Below are 19,002 nucleotides of genomic sequence, written 5' to 3' on the forward strand. Positions count from 1 at the left end.
GTAGTCGAAAAAGAGTTGTTAAATGAAACACCAAATAAGGACCTCCCTGGCAGTCCAGTGGTTAGGGCTCTGAGCTCTCACTGTGGGGGGCACGGGTTCAATCCCTGGTCCAGGAACTAAGATCCCGCGAGCCGCGTGGCGCGGCCAAAAGAAAAAAAACTGAAATGCCAAATAAATAAACCAACAGGTCAGCAAAACACTGCAGCTACGACTTTAAAATCCAGTATCTTCTTTCGTAGAAGTCACAGAAATGGGTAAAACTGTTACAAAGGTTTAAAAAATAGGCTATGTAATCTGTTGATGTGTAGCATATCTCACCATTGTTATGTGAATCCGTAACATTACACCCTGTGAGATTTGCACTGACTTAGCATATTATTCTAAGTATTGACTGTAATAGCCACTCCCGTTTCTTGAGTGCTGCGGGGCTGGCCTGAGGGCTTCATATGTGTCACGTGGCCTCCGGTAAGCCTCACAGTGAGAGTAATAGTCATTGTCTTGGGTGGTTAAACACAGAAACCGAGCACGCTGGGAGCTGCCCAGCATCACCGAGCAAGGTGCAAAGGAGCCGGGTCCAAACGCCGGGCCTCCCCGGCACCTGCTCATGGCACCCAAATCTCGCTGTTGCAAAGGGTTTCCATGCCTGGAACCGAAAGCTGTCGGTCGACACGCTGGTTTGGGGGGACAGGAGACCAAGGAGACGGGAAAATGCTGTGCTGTCTAAAACACGGAGATCCTGACTCAGCACGTAGATCCTGAATGCAACAGCCTTAAAAGGCCAGCACGCGCACGCCCACTGCAGAAATGTGCAAAAGCACAGTCGGGAGCGGCAGAGCTGGCCGGGAAGGGGCTGCTGGGGACACAGCCTGCGTCTGAGCTGAAGGGGGGACAGGGTGTGGAAGCGCTGCCGCCGGCCTCGAGCTCCTGGAAGCCTGGTGGCTGCAGGGTCCGGGCGGGCCCCAAAGGAGCCGCCCCACTTCCGCCTCGCAGGGGATGACCGTCCAGCCCCAGGCCATACGCGTTGTTACTCTGTTGTTAGGGGACGGGTCACGGAGCTTGAGGACCGGCCCGAGGTTAGGCGCTGGGCAGAGGCAGGGTGGGAGCCCTGGTCTGAATCCTAAGTCTGTCTCCTGCGATGCCTCCCGCCGGGGACTTGGCTTCTGCTTCTGGCTGATGGTACAATGGTTCCAGGGCAGCAGCACGTGGGGGCGGGAGGCGGGGGGCGGCGATCTGAGTCCACAGCTGCCCCACAAGGCCTCCTGGGCTCCCGCCGAGTCCCCTCAGCAGTAGGAGTCCTCATTGCTGGGGCAACACTGGGAATTTGCTCTGAACGAGAACACATGTGCTTCTTCATGTGTCGGGCGTGGTGCAGGCCACAGTGGACGGGCTGGAGAGATTTCTCTGCCCATCCAGACATCCCAGACCGTTCCTTTCCACACGGGCCTCCTCTGACAACCAGGGGGTTCCTCAGCCCAGGTTTCCCCCAGAATGCCAAGGGCTGCTGCGAGGTCTCAGTGCTTCTTAACAACAGGGCCCTTATTCCATAGCCAGGGTCTCAGGGGTGCACTGGGAGCTTCTCCTGCAAAGGCCCTCCCCAGAAGCTGCAGTCCACCCATCCCTCCCACATCTCTCTATCCATCCCTCCTTTATCCTTCCACCCACCCCTCCATCCCTCCACCCATCCAACCCACCCATCCCTCCTACATCCTCCACCCAGAACGCATTTACTAAGCACTGACCTTGTTCTTGGGGCAGGGGAAGTGAAAGTTTTGACTCTTCCCAACATGACTGGGTGAAGGAATTATTCTCATGTCCAAACCACATGAACACACACATTTTGCAAATTCCATTTGTAGCTACATCATGCAAATTCAGCTGTCACAATTTCCTGGGGAACCATAGGTGTAGAAAAAGACCATCTGGCCCACCGTGGAGTCAGATTACACCCCACTGAATTGCTGGGTGTGGACTTTTTACGTTTTGTTTGAAAAGGCAAAATACAGACTTTTCACTGCTTGTGCTTCGACTTTCAAAATTAAGTCAAATGCCATGGTCCATGGATTGTACCCCTGACTGTGACCTCTGACATCTCACCTCCAGTGGGGCTTGTCGTGGCACTTCCTACCCCTTGTTCCGGGCAGCTTCCTCGGAGCCCTGTTCGGGGCTTTGGGTCTCTTCGAGAGGCGCCTGTGAGGTCAGGGTGCAGGGTTACTTAAGGCTCTAAGGAGGGGGGAGGGTCTCCAGGACTTAATTCATTTGTAGGCGTGAGGCTGAGAAGCCGGTATTCGGGGCAGATCCCAGATTTCTGCAGCAGCCCCATCACTGTGACCCCAGCAGGCCACCTCAGCGAAGGACAGAGGGGGGAGTCCAGTCTGGCCAAGGGAAGCCCCAAGCCCCATGCGGCTGGTTGTGCATTACGGGACCCGAGGGGTGGCCCGGGTGCCGCTGCCATTGAATGTGGTCCTGGGCCGGCTCAGCCTTGACACTGGCTGCCAGGAGCGCGGGCTGTCATTGAAAGGAGGAAGCACACCGGGGTATTCAGAACACAGAGATGGGGAGAGCCCTGGTCAGGGCAGGTCTGCCCCTGCCCTTCCTGGTGTTCAATACTGCCCTTGACCTGGGCAGGAGGGAGCCCTCCTGGGGCAATAAGTCAGCACAGTCAAGGGAGTGCATGCTAGACCCTGCTTCTGCACCCCAGCACGAGTGCTCTGGATCCTAGCATGTGCCCATCACCCCAAAAAGACACCCCATGCCCCATAGCTGCCATTCCAACACCCTGCCCATTGCCAGACCTAGCAACCGCTAATCTACTTTCGGTCTCCATGGCTTTGCCTGTTCTGGACATTTCATATCAATGGAATCATGTAATGCATGGCCTTCTTTCACTCAGCATAATGCCAAGGTTCACTCGTGTCCATCAATAAGTACTATATTCCTTTTTATGGCTGAATGATAGCTCCTTGTAGGTGGAATCCATTTTAATAATTCATTTTATTTTAGTCCACTATATCTGAAATATTATCATTTCAACATGTAACCAACCTGAAAACTTATTAATGATACATTTTGCAGTTTACTTTTCATGCTAAAGTCTTCAAAATCCAGTGTGTATTTTACACCCCCAGCACATTTCAGCAGGAACACTAAATTGTCATCAGAAATGTTGGATCTGTATTTAAAGTTCAGAAAATGTATCGTTGAAAAAATACATTCATGTACCCAAGTTGTTTCAAATATACTTGAAAGTTTGCCAAAAACTGAATTGAGTATCCAATTTTAAGTTAATTAAAATTAAATGCAATTAAAAATTCGGCTCCTCTGTCAGGCGAACCGCATTCAAGACTTCAGAAGCCACACGTGGTTTGTGGCTGCAATCACACTGGGCAGCGTGGGGTCTGCCTGAAGCCTGGCCCTGCTCCCCCAGGTGTGACATTGCAGAAGACACATGTCCTCTGTCTTCTCGCCTGTGAAGTCATGAGACCTGCCTCCCCACGGCGGGGGTTCCCTGGGATCGTGGATGTAAAGGATTTAGCACTGGGGCTGGCATTCACTGCATCAGTGAGAGCAGAGACGTTACAATGGAGGTTCTTCTCCTCCAGCACGTCAGGATCAGGCAAGTTTTGCCTGTTCCAGGAAACTTGTAACAAAAGCAGGTTCCTCCAGCATGTATGCTGGGAGCTGAGGAGAGCAGCTGTGGGTCACACTTCCCCAAGGCTTGGAGGTGTCTTTCTAGTCTCTCTCCCCCGCCTGACCCCTGCAGACCCTCCACCCCTTGCAGGAGTGACCCTTCTAACCCACAAAGCTGGTCATGCTCCCTCCTGCTCAACGCTCACCCACTGTCCACACAAAAACTCAAACACCCATGTACACAGCAACATATTCACGACAGCCGAAGGTGGACACAGCCCATGTCCATCCACGGATGATGGAGAAACCAATTGTGGTCCATCCCTAGAATGGAACGTTATTCAGCCATAAAAAGGAATGAGATTCTCACACCTGCTACAGCATGGATGAACTCCTTTCTAAAACCTTATGCTGAGTGAAGAAGGCCAGACACCGAGGGTTATAAGTTATATGACTCCATTTATATGAAATGTCCAGAATCAGTAAATGTGTAGTAAGAGACAGCAGAATAGCAGCTACTAGGGGCTGGGGGAGGGGATGGGGCATTACTGTCTAATGGGAAGAGTTTCAGTGTGGGAAGATGAAAACGTTCTGGAGATGGATGGTGGTGATGGTTGCACTACAATGTGAACGTACTTAATGCCCTTACACTGTACACTTAAAAATGGTTTAAATGATCAATTCCATGTTATGTATATTTTGCCACACATACACAAAAAGGAGTGAAGTACTGGAATGTGCTACTACATGGACGAAGCTAGAAAACGTTACACTAAGTGAAAGAAGACAGACACAAAAAGCCATATATTATGTGATCCATTTGTATGAAATGTCCAGAATAGGCAAATCTAGAGGCTGAAAGTAGATTAGTGGTTGTCTAGGGCTGGGGGGACGTGGGCAAATGGGGTGTGACTGCTGATGGAGACAGGGTTTCTTTATTTTTATTTTTATTTTTTGGGGCCGCGCCACGCAGCATGTGGGATCTTAGTTCCCCAACAGGGATCGAACCCACGCTCTGTGCATTGAAAGCGCAGAGTCTTAACCACTGGACCGCCGGAGAAGCCCCGGACAGGGTTTCCTTAGATGAAAATGTTTTCAAACTGACTCTGGTAATGGTTGCACAACTGTGAATATACTAAAAGCCATTAAATTGTGTGCTTTAAATGGGTGGATCTTATACAATTATATTTCAATAAAGCTGTTTTATTAAAAAACAAACCAAAAAAGCCCTTGTCTCCCACAGCCCTCTGAGGACAGGTTCCTAGGCACGATTTTGGAGTCCCCTGCACCCCGCCACAGTCCCCTCAGTCTAACTCGTGCCACTTCCTAACCCCCACCCCTTACCCCATCTTCATCCTTCATGTACCTGCAATTCTGAACTGTCTGCTCCTCAACTAGAGCTGGCTCCAGCCGTGGGCTCACAGGAGCCTGGTCCACTCAGAAAATGTGTGTGTTTCCTAAAACCCATCTCAGCCATCTCTTCCTTCGGGGACCGTCTCCTGCCTTCTCAGTGTCCCTCAGTGTTTTGCTTGGAGACATCTGCTGGGAGTGAGATGGACGGTGGCCTCCTCTGGGCCCAGCCTGTGGTCTCACCTCTCTGTGTCCTGCCTGCATCCAACACAGTGCCTGGCATGAATTCATTCCTTCATCCACCCATCCATTCATCCACCCATCCACCCATCCATCCATCCATCCACCCACCCATCCATCCATCCATCCACCCATCCATCCATCCATCCATCCATCCACCCATCCATCCATCCATCCATTCATCCACACATCCATCCCATTCATCCACCCATCCACCTATCCACCCATTCATCCAACCATCCATCCATCCACCAATCCATCCACCCATCCATCCACCTATCCATTCATCCATCCATCCACTCATCCACCCATCCACCGATCCATCCACCTATCCATCCATCCATCCATTCATCCATCCATCACTCCATCCATCCATCCATTCATTCATCCACCCATCCATCCCTTGCATCCACCCATCCATCCATCCAACCATCCATCCATTCATCCATCCACCCATCCACCCATCCAGCCATCCACCCATCCATCCATTCATCCACCCATCCACCCATCCACTCACCCATCCATCCATCCACCCACCCATCCATCCATCCACTCACCCATCCATCCATCTATCCATCCATCCATCCACCCATCCACCCATTAATCCATCCATCCACCCATCCATCCATCCACCCATCCACCCATCCACCCATCCATCTACCCATCCAACCATTCATCCCCCATCCACTCACCCAACCACCCACCCCCCCATCCAACCAGAAAACACTTCTGAGTACCCACCCTGCACAAAGCTTGCCCCTTGGTGGGGAAATGAAGCTGGCCCAGGATTATCACAGTCAAGACGGAGGTCTCAGGTGGGGGCTACAGAGGCTGCACCAAGGCCTCCTGCCTCCCAGGGATGTCCCAGGGGTCCCAGAGATCAACATGTTGTTTTTCTGAGCAGAGCTCAGTCCCCCCACTGACATAGTGAGCCCCCATCCACCCCCAACACACACTCCCACGCTTCATCCTGATGTAATGTGGTGATGCTGCTACCCCAGTAGAGGTCCCTGTGACTGAGTGATCCTGCAGGTCCCCCAAGTGGGCTCAGCACTTGGGGGACCTGCAGGATCAAGAGGGGCTTCACTACGAGGGCCTTTGCAGGTTTCTTGGCTCCAACTAGTGGGAGAAGATTATGGCCCAACCCTGCAGCCAGGAGGCCAGGCTCAGTAGGAGGTGCCCCTCGCAGACCCCACCCTGGGCACACGGCAGAGCTGGGGTGGGAGAGGGCCATAGGGGGACCTCCTAAGACTTGAAGCCCCTAGGGAGAACCCCGAGATCTCACATTTCTAGCCTTTCTCATGTGCTTGAGCTGACCCTAGGAGGGCTGGGGACTCCCTCAGAGAGAAAGGCCACAAGTGAGGCCTCCCGAGTTCCACGCAGCCACTCTGTGCCCTTTGGCAAGCGATATATGTGTCTGAGACTCAGTCTCCTCATCTGTGAAGTGGGTACGACGGTGAACCCAGGGCAGAGGCTGCGCTGTGTGAGTCAATGAGATCAATGCACACACAGCACTCGGGACAGGCCTGACCCGCCACCGGCTCACGGTCAAAGGCAGTCCCAGCTCGTGTGTTTTCCCAGCCAGTAGCTTCATGCCTCACTTGCTTTGACTCAGGAAGTCAGGGCTTCCCTCCAGTGACGGGCCTCCACTTCCCTGAATTGTCCCAATGCCCAGAATGCAGCCCACCTGGGGATCCCAGTGCCTCTGCCACACGGGGCGGGGGGTGCTACGGGGTGCCCTCCCCACCCGCCCGCCAGGTACCAGCCCCTGCAGGCCACAGGCCATTTCTACCACCTGGACCTTGGCTCAGAGTGTGGCCCAGCTGGCCTCATCCTCCCAGGCCCCGCTGTCCCCGATGTTGCCCTGCTCGCACCCTCAGCCACTGCCGCCTGAACAAGGGTCTGTCCCTGGGTACCGGCATGTCCAGCAGGACAGAGCGCTGCCATCTCACGCTTTAACTTGAGCCTCACCAGGCACCTGGTTATGGTATTCTGGTCACCCACCTTCTCTCCTGCCTTTGGCCCTAGGTCTCCTTTCCACCATCCCTCCAGGGTCCAGATGCAGGTCAAAGTTCTCAAGGTACACCCTGCCTCGGCAGCCTGTGACATCATGAACCCCGCTCACCTTGGCTTCCAGGGGCCACACCTTGATTTTCTTTGCAGTTGCCAGCGTGACAGGTCTTTGCCAATAGATGCCAGCACCAGCCATGCCCGGCCTGGCTGTGCTCCGCTCCTCCTGCTGCCCTGGCCAGAGGGGGGCAAGTAGGACCCCCAAGCCGGGGTCCAGGAATGGCCCGATGACTTCCTAGCCACCCCACCTGCCTTTCCTTCCAGGCAAAACAGACTCTGCTGTTTCCCTGAAGCCCAGATCCTTCCTGCTCCCCGACCCCCACTCCCAACCCTGGGTGTGTGGAGGGATCCCAGGAAGCAGACCCGAGCAGCTATTATGGACTGACTGGCCTCGGCCAGCTAGCAGCAAGAACTCCACTGCCAATGGAAAGCGGAGTACGGAGAGTGCCTGGTATGGGGCAGTGATTGTTAGAACTTTCCTCAGTGGTGAACTGGGGCGGGATGCCTACACAACAGAAGGTACTGGAGTGCAGTATCTCAGATGTGTGAATGGTGAGGGGAGAGTAATTAGTGGAACCACGGAAACATCGGCTGTCACAGGCAGCTGTGAATGCATCGGAGGAAGTCAGCAAATGGCTGAGTGATTAATCACCCACTTGAGGCAAATCGTGTAAGCTGGAGCAGCACATAAAAGGACATGGTATAAGGGGACGTCATCCCCTGGAGCTGCAAGGCAAGAAAAGCGGTGAAGCTCCCGGGAAGGCTCCAGCCAGCAAGTCTCCTGGGTCAAGATCAGGGCCCTGATTGAGAAGCAGTAGGGCCACGAGATGGAGGGATGGGGACACCTAGGTCAACTCACTGGGAACTCGTCCACCCACGCTCCCTCTGGAAACTCTGGGCCAGCAGAAGCGGCCATTGCCCCCTTAAAGGCTAGCCGTTGCCCAGCCTGAAAACCACCCGGAGACCTCTGCCTTCTGAGATATCACACCTCTGCTTCTGGCCGACGGCATTCTTGGCTATCAGTCTGCATCTGGGACTAAAATGGAGGAATCTTAGCTTTTCGTTCTCTTTTTTGATGAGCCATTTAAAAAGTATCCCACACCACAGCCATTCACTTCTTTTTTGGGCACCATTCCATGGTCCTCCAGAGCCTTTCCCTGGGCCTGTCACTTCAGGGTGCCACAGGAAACGGTTTACTCAGCCGTGTGGCCCCTTTTGTCCCATCTCCTAAGAAAGCTGTATTTTCACCGCTTTTAGCCACAGCCTGGCCAAATAACCAATCGTAGATTCCCTCCATCTTCCCTGCACCCGTTTCCGTGTTAGGGTTTGTAGTGGGTTGAATGGTGGGCCTCAGAAAGGGCTGCCACATCGAACCCCTGAAATCTGTGAATTGTGACCTTATTTGGAAAACGGATTTTTGCAGCTGTAATTAGCTATCTTGAGATGAGATCATCCCAGATAAGCTAAATCCAATGACAAGTGTCCTTATTAGAGGCACCCAGCGGAGAGACACTGGAAGAAGCGGAGATGCCAGGCAGAGACGGGGGGACGCAGTCACAAGCCACGCAAGCCAGCATGCCGGCGGCCACCAGAAGCTCTCAGAGAGGCCTGGGACGCACTCCCTCCCCAGAGCTTCTAGACCAAAGGGGCCCGCCGACAACTTGATTTCCTACTGGCCAGGCATGGAAAATCCTGAGACTCAAACACATAATCAGGCCATTCATTGAAAGACATCAAATACATTCAAATTCATGATGTCATATTGATAATACTTTTTTAAATCCCTGACTTTAAAAAAATCCTTTTGGTGAGACTTCCCTGGTGGCGCAGTGGTTAAGAATCTGCCTGCCAATGCAGGGGACACGGGTTCGAGCCCTGGTCCAGGAAGATCCCACATGCTGCGGAGCAACTAAGCCCGTGTGCCACAACTACTGAGCCTGTGCTCTGGAGCCCGTGCGCCACAATTACTGAAGCCCGAGTGCCTAGAGTCCACGCTCTGCAACAAGAGAAGCCACCGCATTGAGAAGCCCACGCACCGCAATGCAGACCCAACGCAGCCAAAAATAAAAATTGAAACTGAAAACAAAAAAAAGATTAAAAAAAAAAGCAACCCCATATCTACCAGCTGTTACCCTCCATTCTCTCCCAATCCCTACCCCAGCCGTAGGCAACCGCTAATCTACTTTCTCTCTCTACGGGTTTCCCTGTCCTGGACATTTTATATCAGTGGAATCATACAACGGTCTTTGATAACTGGCTCCTTTCACCTTGCATAATGTTTGTAAGATTCATCCATATTGAAACATGTATCAGTACTTCATTTTCTTTTAAATTACTGAATAGTCTTCCATTGCATAGATCTACAGTGATTCTCAAGCAGTTGCTACTCGTTTGGCTGGATGGTTAAGGGCTTGGAAAGAAAAGGATTGGGAGCTGGATGACAAGGAGCTCTGGGGAAGAGGCATTGGATGGACTTCTTAGAAAGGACACAGACTGTGACAATATCTGTATCCCAGGTGGATAGATGTCTCCAAGGCCCATCCAATGCAGAGGAGACTCAGTATCAGCTGGACACAAGGACCATTCTGTGGAGGTCTTCAGCCTCTTCATCGAGCCGGTGCATTGCTTATTTGATGGGTCCGTGTGCAAAGTGATCTTGGAGGGAGGGATGGAGGCTCCACGTGGATGACAATGTAAGCATCACCACCGAAGCCGCCCTGCCCACCACCACTGCAAGCCAACGCTGAGCCCCCAATATGGCATCATTACCCAGAGATCCAGCCAGCCAAGTGGTGGCACATTTATTACATGGACTCATCCATCATGGAGGGGACAGAGATGCAGTCTTGCTGGAATAGACATGGATTCTGGACTTGCTTTTCCTGCCAGCACCCCCATCCATGGACTTAGGGAGGGACTCGCTGACCATCACACTATTCCCACAGCAGTATTCTGAGCAGGGACCTCATTGCTGAGAAAAAGAATGGAAACAATAGGCTCTTTCTCATGGAAGCCACTGGCTTTATATACGCCCCATCACCCAGAGTGCCCACCTAACAGAGAGCAGAGTGGCCTCCTGAGGACATGGGTGAAGCACCCATTGGGAACTTCACCGTGAATGTTTGAAGGCCTGGTTTACAGAGTTACAGAGTCAAGTGTATGCTTTGAACCAGAGAAAAATATACGGTGCTGTCTTCCCCAAAGCCAGACCACAGGTGTCCGGGAACCAAAGGGTGGATGTGGGAGAGGCCCTCCAATGATGCCTCACGTCAGTTTTAATTCTGCCCCACATCTTTTAGCTTCTGATGGCTTGGAAGCCTTGGTTCTAGAGAGAGGAATGGGCTCACCAGGGAGCACATCAATGGCTTCTTTGATTTGGAAGATGAGACTGCCACTTGGAAATCAGGGGCTCCTGATACCACTGAATCAAAACACTGAGAAGTGGGTTACCTTACCAACTGGGGTGATGGAGAACGTGAGTTGTTGCTTCACGTTGAGGTTGAGGGCAGGAAGAACTATGTTTAGAACCCAGGGGATTCTCCCTGGTACATTCTAGTATTTCTACCACCAAGAGCAAAGTTCATGGAAAGCTGCAGCCACCAAAGACGGATGGATGGATAGACAGACAGACAGATAGATGTATGGATGGTTAGATAGATGGATGGATGCATGGATAGATGGATTGGATGGATGGATAGATAGGTAGGTAGATAGATAGATAGATAGATAGATAGATAGATAGATAGATAGATAGATAGATGGATAGATGGATTGGATAGATAGATAGATAGATAGATAGATAGATAGATAGATAGATAGATAGATAGATAGATAGATAGATAGATAGATAGATAGATAGAAAAATAGATAGATGGTTAGATGAATGGATGGATAGATGGATTAGATAGATAGATAGATAGATAGATAGATAGATAGATAGATAGATAGATAGATAGATAGATAGATTGGATAGATAGATAGATAGATAGATAGATAGATAGATAGATAGATAGATAGATGGATAGATAGATGGATAGATGGATTGGATAGATAGATAGATAGATAGATAGATAGATAGATAGATAGATAGATAGATAGATAGATAGATAGAAAAATAGATAGATGGTTAGATGAATGGATGGATAGATGGATTAGATAGATAGATAGATAGATAGATAGATAGATAGATAGATAGATAGATAGATTGGATAGATAGATAGATAGATAGATAGATAGATAGATAGATAGATAGATAGATAGATAGATGGATAGATAGATGGATAGATGGATTGGATAGATAGATAGATAGATAGATAGATAGATAGATAGATAGATAGATAGATAGATAGATAGATAGAAAAATAGATAGATGGTTAGATGAATGGATGGATAGATGGATTAGATAGATAGATAGATAGATAGATAGATAGATAGATAGATAGATAGATAGATGGATAGATGGATTGGATAGATAGATAGATAGATAGATAGATAGATAGATAGATAGATAGATAGATAGATAGATAGATAGATAGATAGAAAAATAGATAGATGGTTAGATGAATGGATGGATAGATGGATTAGATAGATAGATAGATAGATAGATAGATAGATAGATAGATAGATAGATAGATAGATAGATAGATAGATAGATAGATAGATTGGATAGATAGATAGATAGATAGATAGATAGATAGATAGATAGATAGATAGATAGATAGATGGATAGATGGATTGGATAGATAGATAGATAGATAGATAGATAGATAGATAGATAGATAGATAGATAGAAAAATAGATAGATGGTTAGATGAATGGATGGATAGATGGATTAGATAGATAGATAGATAGATAGATAGATAGATAGATAGATAGATAGATAGATAGATAGATAGATAGATAGATTGGATAGATAGATAGATAGATAGATAGATAGATAGATAGATAGATAGATAGATAGATAGATAGATGGATAGATAGATGGATAGATGGATTGGATAGATAGATAGATAGATAGATAGATAGATAGATAGATAGATAGATAGATAGATAGATAGAAAAATAGATAGATGGTTAGATGAATGGATGGATAGATGGATAGGATAGATAGATAGATAGATAGATAGATAGATAGATAGATAGATAGATAGATAGATAGATAGATAGATAGATAGATAGATAGATTGGATAGATAGATAGATAGATAGATAGATAGATAGATAGATAGATAGATAGATAGATAGATAGATAGGTGGTTAGATGGATGGATGGATAGATGGATAGGATAGATAGATAGATATATGGTTAGATAGATAGATAGATAGGATAATTGACGGTTTGTGCCCTTCGGGAATGAAGGTATAAGTCACCCCACTAGCTAAAGAAACCTCGACCAGCTGAGATCTTGCTGAGGGCAAAGGAAACCCCATCTGACTGTTACAGAAACAAGGACGGTAACAACTCTCCATATTTCCCCCTGTCTGTTAAGTACTTATGTATTTGTATCTAGCTCTTCTTTTATTTCCTCACTTCCCTTACGACTTTCAGTACAGTTTTGTTGGAAGTTAACTTTGCAATTTAGTTTCAGGTAAAAGAATATTCAGACAGAAGGAGACTGAATAGGAAAAGTAATTAACCTAGCCCAGAAAAGGAGCCCTCGACTGGTGGGACTTTGTATTTCCTCTATTTGGGGAGAAGGTGAGACTGTCTCACTCTTTCTTTTTCTTATGTTTTTAATTGAAGTAGAGTTGATTTACAATGTTTCAGGTGTACAGCAACGTGATTCAGTTATGTATATATACGTGTGTTTATATATATATATATGTATGTATGTATATATTCTTTTTCGTATTCTCTTCCATTATAGGTTATTACAAGATATTGAATATAGTTCCCTGTGTTACACAGTAGGTCCTTGTTCTTTATCAATATTATATATAGTAGTGTGTATCTGTTAATCCCAAACTCCTAATTTATCCCTCCCCGCCCTTTTCCCTTTGGTAACCATAAGTTAGTTTTCTATGTCTGTGAGCCTATTTCTGTTTTGTAAATAATTTAATTTGCATTACTTTTTAGATTCCACACATAAGCGATATCATATGATATTTGTCTTTTTCTGTCTGGCTTACTTCACTTAATATGATCATCTCTAGGTCCATCCATGTTGCTGCAAATGGCATTATTTCATTCTTTTTTATGGCTGAGTAATATTCCATTGTGTATATATATATATACTATATATATATAATATATATATATATATATAAATATATATATACCACATCTTCTTTATCCATTCCTCTGTCAATGGTGAGACTGCTCCACTCTTGTAAGAAAGATAGTTGCATCTTATTAGGCAGAAATGGAGAGTTGGGTTTTTGTTTGTTTGCTTTGCTTTTGTTATATGAAAGCTCAAGTGTGTGTAGAAATGTACAGATGGAGGCTGAATAAACAGATGCCAGTGAGGACAGTTTTGCCTGCCGCCCGTAAACCTTTTACACGAACCATAGATCTAAACGTCCTCTACCCTCTGCTTTGTGATGCGGGGACCAGTGGGCTCCGTCAGGCGAGGGTGCTGGAGGTGGACCGAAAGCTGGAGGAGAAAGAAGGAACCTGCTCCTTCCTCTCGGCTTCCCGCCAGCCTCCCATCAGCTTGCAGCTCCCTCGGCAACAATTCTTCACGTTTTTCCTGAAGTGGCGGCTGAATCCAGTCTGCAGTTTCTCCAGTGAGCACAAAATCCACTTCGTCACGTTGCTGCCACTCAGGGGCAGCAGCTGCCGGCACCCCGTCCTCGGGGTCGGGGTCCCAGTATTCTTGGTGCAGAGACACCAGCTCCAGCCGCCAGCACCCCCTCCTCAAAAGTCTGAGTTTCTAAATGTTCACAATTCCACCCTCTTCTCTTTGGTCCTTTTGCTTCCTGCGGTTACCACCTTTGAGATACTTTAGAGGTCTTTATTTTAACCTGAAAGTTACCTAGTTCACAACTTTGTACCTAATGAACAATCCCTTCTGTTAATCTCTCTCTGGTCAAATCATTGGTGTGATTTCTGTCTTCCAGCTGGACCCTAAGTCCCTCATCAACTATACATATTGTCAATTTCTTCTCACCTCTGTGACTTTCCTTTTCACTCATTTTAAAACTAAGCATTTACGTTTTAATTTAGGACAGTTTTAGATTTACAGAAAAATTGCAAAGACAATACTGAGAGTTTCCATATACCCCACAAACACACCATACATGTGTATATTTTCTTGTATATGCATTTAAGACAATAAACTTCCCTCCAGGCATGATTTTAACTGCATCTCACAAGTTTTGATATATTGTATTTTTATCATCATTCAATTAAAATAGTTTAAAATTTGTACTGTGAATTTCTCTTTGACCCATGAGAAATTTAGAAAATTTTTTTTTTTTTTGGTATCCCTGGGTGGGCTCGAGAATATATTTTAAAGTAATCAAATACAGGGGTTTTCTTCTAGTATCTTTTTATTGTTGTTTTATAGACTATGTTTCCTGTGACCCTTTTCGCGTAGGATTCAAGTGCTTTGAAATGGATCGGAACTGATTCATGGACTGACATGTGGTCAGTTTTGGAGATGTTCTGTGTCCTTGTAAAGAATGTGCATTCTACAGTGGTGGGTTCAGTGTTCTTGAATGTCCCTTAAGTCGACTTCCTTAATTAGCGTTAGGGGAAACCGTAAAAATGAAAGTTCAGTAAGGAAAGGGACAGATACCAAACGAGAGTATTATTGCAGAAGGATTTGGAGGTGGGTGCGGAAGGAAACAGACCTAATTTTCTTGGCAGAATGGGGACCTGGCCCGGCTGGCTGACATGGGTTAGTGGGACACCTGGTTTTGAGAGAGTACGTACGCCCGGGACAACATGAAATTATTAAAAACAACGCTATCGATTATTAGGGGTAAGAATGCTAATAGCAGTAGTAACAGCAGTGGCAGAAGTGGCAACAGCAGACGCAAACAGCAACACAAAGCTACGACCTACACCATGGTACGACCTACAATAACGGTCACACGGCTCCCGCAGCTGCCCCACCCCCAGCGGGAGGCCCCGCCCCCGGCCCCCGGCCCCGCCCCGCGGAGCCATCGATGGCTCCGGCTCGTGGCGCCCGCCTGCCGGCCTCGGCGCTCGGCTCGGCATGCCTGCGGCGCTGCCATAGCGACGCGGACCCGCAGCCAACTGGCGCCGCCCCGCCCGAGGCGCCCGGCCCCGCGAGCCGCGAGCCGCCGAGGCCCCACGGCGCGGGCGGCCAGGGCGGCGGCGACGACGGGGTGGGGGGCGCGGGTCAGGTGACGGGGGCGGGCGGTTGGGGGACGCTGGGCGCGGGCCGGGCCAGGGGGGACCCGGGATGCCGGGGAGGCAATGGGGACGCGCCCTGGGGGCGTCCTGGGTGCGGTCCGGGCCGGGCGTTGGGGGCTCAGCGGCAGCCGGCAGTGAGGAGTGGGCAGGGCGATGGGGGCGCGGGCCACACAGAAGGAAAAGTGAACTTGCATGGCTGGGAAAGCATGGGCAGGGGCGGCGTGGGGCGGGGGTGTTGTGGATGCTCCCGTTTGGTTTTCACCTGACGTCATTTTTCTTTCTGGTCCAGGGGCCTCCCTGATGCTTGGAGCAGAAAGAAGGCGCTGGTGGCTGGGTGAGTACCAGCGTCCCCAGCATGGGCAGGTCACTTCTGTGCTCCGTCAAGTTCTTAGGACTTATTTCGCAGATCTAGACACTAACGCTCCAACAAGTGGCTTCCCCAGGATGGTCCCCTTAGTTAATAAAAGAACTAGGATGAGGAACAGGCCTACCTCTTAAACCCAGGCTCACTGCGTCACCGGAGAGCAACTGAAATACTGCAGTGTGTCGGTCGGTAGCTTGGTTTAACGCTCTGATCCCAAGAGTTGAGGATTCTGTGCCATAAAACCTGCCATTTCTGCTGGGGCCCTTTTCTCCGCAACACCTGACAGCATGTTCATTTCTTTGTAGCATCACCTTGGAGAGGAGCTGAAGACTAGCCAGATAAAAAGCACTGAACAAATGCTGGTTCCAAATCCCTGGCAGGGATCAGAACACCTCTGCTGTGCTGAAAGCCGAGCCAAGCACAGATCAGGAGCGGGCAGTTATAGGAGCTGCTGTCAGTTTCTGTCTAGTTGTACAATGTCCTTTCATTCGGGACACCAGATATACCTTTTCAAATTTAGTGGTCCAAGTCGTGGTGTCAGAATCGCTGTAGACACAAGTGCCCCCTGAGGTGGGCGCCTCGTCCCTGTCAACTGCACACCTAATGCAGTGCACACAACCGTCACCAGGAAACGCTGCGGCCAGGGCACTGCTGACCTGCTTGCTGACTCACGTGTGGTTCTTAAGTGTCTTTTCGGAATGCTCAGAGGCTCCTCTCAAGTTTCCTTGCAAAGAACCCTCACAAGGGTGCTGCCTGCAAATGGCCTGCATTTCTCATTTGTACCAGTAGGTTAAAGAAGGAATCCTCAAAGCCCAGCAGCTGAACAACTGGTTCATTAGTGCATTTAGCGCAAAGCACGGGCTCAGAGGCCTCCTGCGCAGGAGCCCAGGAGGGGGGAGGTTCCGGCCAGTGATGAGCGGCCGCGTCCCGCTGGCAGAGAAAGCCCTGTCCGAAGGCTACGCCCGGCTCCGGTACCGGGACACCTCCCTGCTCATCTGGCAACAGCAGCAGCAGAAGTTGGCATCTGTGCCGCCCGGGACGTACCTGAGCAGGAGCCGAAGCATGTGGTACTCACAGTATGGAAATGAGGCCATCCTTGTCCGGGACAAAAACAAGCTGGACGTCTCCCGGGACACGGGGCAATCCAAGTTTTGCTCTGTTATGTAATTCTGGTGTGAAAACCTGAGCCCAGGCACCCAGCCGCGTTGCTAATCCCTAGTCCTTACTGGGAGATCCTGAACAGTGAACGTGAAGGTTGAGCTGTGGTAGAAGAACCCCAAAATCCCAGAGCTGGCACCCTGGCCCATTCGCAGTCGGGCTGATGGGTGGACTTGGCTCCTGGACTCCATTCTGATCTTGCAGGCGCTGTAGGCACAGGCCAGGTCCGGGGCCCGGCTAGATGCTGTTTTGGTTATGCTTCCGAATAAGTCAAGCGAGAGGGACACCCCGGTTACAGACAACCTCTTCACATTCTTACAGGCTGCCTTTAGGATTCCCTTCTGCCTGGTAAAGAATGGGTCAGATCTAGAAAAAGGTGAAGGAATTGGCATCATGTCGGGTCGCAGATCCATGTGCGGGACCAAGATGGATTCACCCTAAATGGTCATCGGCAGCAGCATTTCAGCAGGGACTTTGTGGCACTTGAGTTTTGAGTCTAGTAACCAAAATGATCACTGCGTGTGATGCACTGTGATGGCTCCTACACTAGCTTCCTGATGCTGGAGGCTTGTGGGGCAAAGGCATCCCCAAAACATTAAGGAAACCCCCAAATTATTAAGTTACACAAAAGTTGCTAATAGTGATTTCAAATTTAATCACAGGGCTGAAATGGGCAGGTTCTCAGCTGACAGTGGTTCAGCCTCGGCCCACCTGTGTGGGCAGCTTTATGAGTCTTTTTTTTTTTTTTAAGTTTTGGGTTTTTTTGTTTTTTGTTTTTTGTTTTTAATTTTATTTATTTATGGCTGTGTTGGGTCTTCGTTTCTGTGCGAGGGCTTTCTCTAGTTGCGGCAAGCGGGGGCCACTCTTCATCGCGATGCGCGGGCCTCTCACTGTCGCGGCCTCTCTTGTTGCGGAGCACAGGCTCCAGACGCACAGGCTCAGCAATTGTGGCTCACGGGCCTAGTCGCTCCGCGGCATGTGGGATCTTCCCAGACCAGGGCTCGAACCCGTGTCCCCCCGCATTGGCAGGCAGATTCTCAACCACTGCGCCACCAGGGAAGCCCTATGAGTCATTTTTAAAGGATTTGCTGTCTACTGTAATTAAGGTCTGTGTGGTGAGGCAAACGTGGCAGTGTCTTTTCTCAAAGACACTTTTGTCAAAGCTAAGTTTTCTTTTCTAAATAAATCTCCTTTAGGAGCCGCCTTCCTTCCTCACTCCTTATTTTGATCTGTTTGCTCCTAATATCCTAACTTGGCTTTCAGGTTTTTGTTTTTTACAACAGTAGCATCTAACGATTGCTAAAAACCCCAGTGCAGAAACGCACGAAGCGCCCTCCCCAGAGGCAGTGGCCGTCAGCAGCTCGCCGCGTGCGTGTGCCGAGGTTCCAGAGGCGGCGTCCCGCACCACGCAGCATCTGGTTCTGCGACTTTTTGCTCAGCTGTGCAGACGGGGCGATTACATCACGCTTCCAACGGCCAGCCGGCAGCGCTCCCGTGAGCCCACAGGTGGGCAGAGACCTTCCCGCTGTCCATGCACACGGCACGTCCTGGGCTTCCCTCTGCATGGCTCCTCATGCAGGCGTGCAAACAGAAGGGAACTGCTGGGTCAGACTGTCCCCCAATGTCACGTGTCCAGCCAGAGGCCTGGTCCTTGCGCAGGGAGCCTCGGCTTGCTTACTGCCTCAGGTGGGGAGGCTGGAAGGCAGATTTCCTTAAGCGCCTCCCGGAGGTGAAGAGGGAAGCCTGTCTCATCGACACAGTCAGGAAGGACTCTGCAGTAAAGGCTCGCCCGTCCAGGCGCCCTGACACTGGAATTCCTCAGTAGACAGGCCTCGTCAGCATCTCTGCGCTCCTTCGACTTCAGTTCAGTT

General features: G+C 49.4%; 1 protein-coding gene across 3 annotated transcripts; it reads left to right on the forward strand.

Moving 5' to 3' along the window:
- The first annotated feature begins 15,507 nt into the window (after positions 1 to 15,507).
- On the forward strand, positions 15,508 to 18,334 carry BRD3OS (BRD3 opposite strand). 3 transcript variants are annotated; one of them, XM_061199669.1, is made up of 3 exons: positions 15,508 to 15,594; positions 15,899 to 15,943; positions 16,279 to 18,334. In XM_061199669.1, the coding sequence occupies exon 3, from the start codon at positions 16,886 to 16,888 to the stop codon at positions 17,138 to 17,140; it is 255 nt and encodes an 84-aa protein (XP_061055652.1). In that variant the 5' UTR covers positions 15,508 to 15,594; positions 15,899 to 15,943; positions 16,279 to 16,885; the 3' UTR covers positions 17,141 to 18,334. The 3 variants fall into 3 exon arrangements, with proteins under 3 accessions (XP_061055652.1, XP_061055650.1, XP_061055649.1); XM_061199667.1 differs by having other exon boundaries at positions 15,529 to 15,581; XM_061199666.1 differs by having other exon boundaries at positions 15,532 to 15,599.
- The last annotated feature ends 668 nt before the right edge of the window (positions 18,335 to 19,002 follow it).

The sequence above is a fragment of the Eubalaena glacialis genome, chromosome 9 (assembly GCF_028564815.1).
Source record: "Eubalaena glacialis isolate mEubGla1 chromosome 9, mEubGla1.1.hap2.+ XY, whole genome shotgun sequence".
Classification (NCBI taxonomy): domain Eukaryota; kingdom Metazoa; phylum Chordata; class Mammalia; order Artiodactyla; family Balaenidae; genus Eubalaena; species Eubalaena glacialis.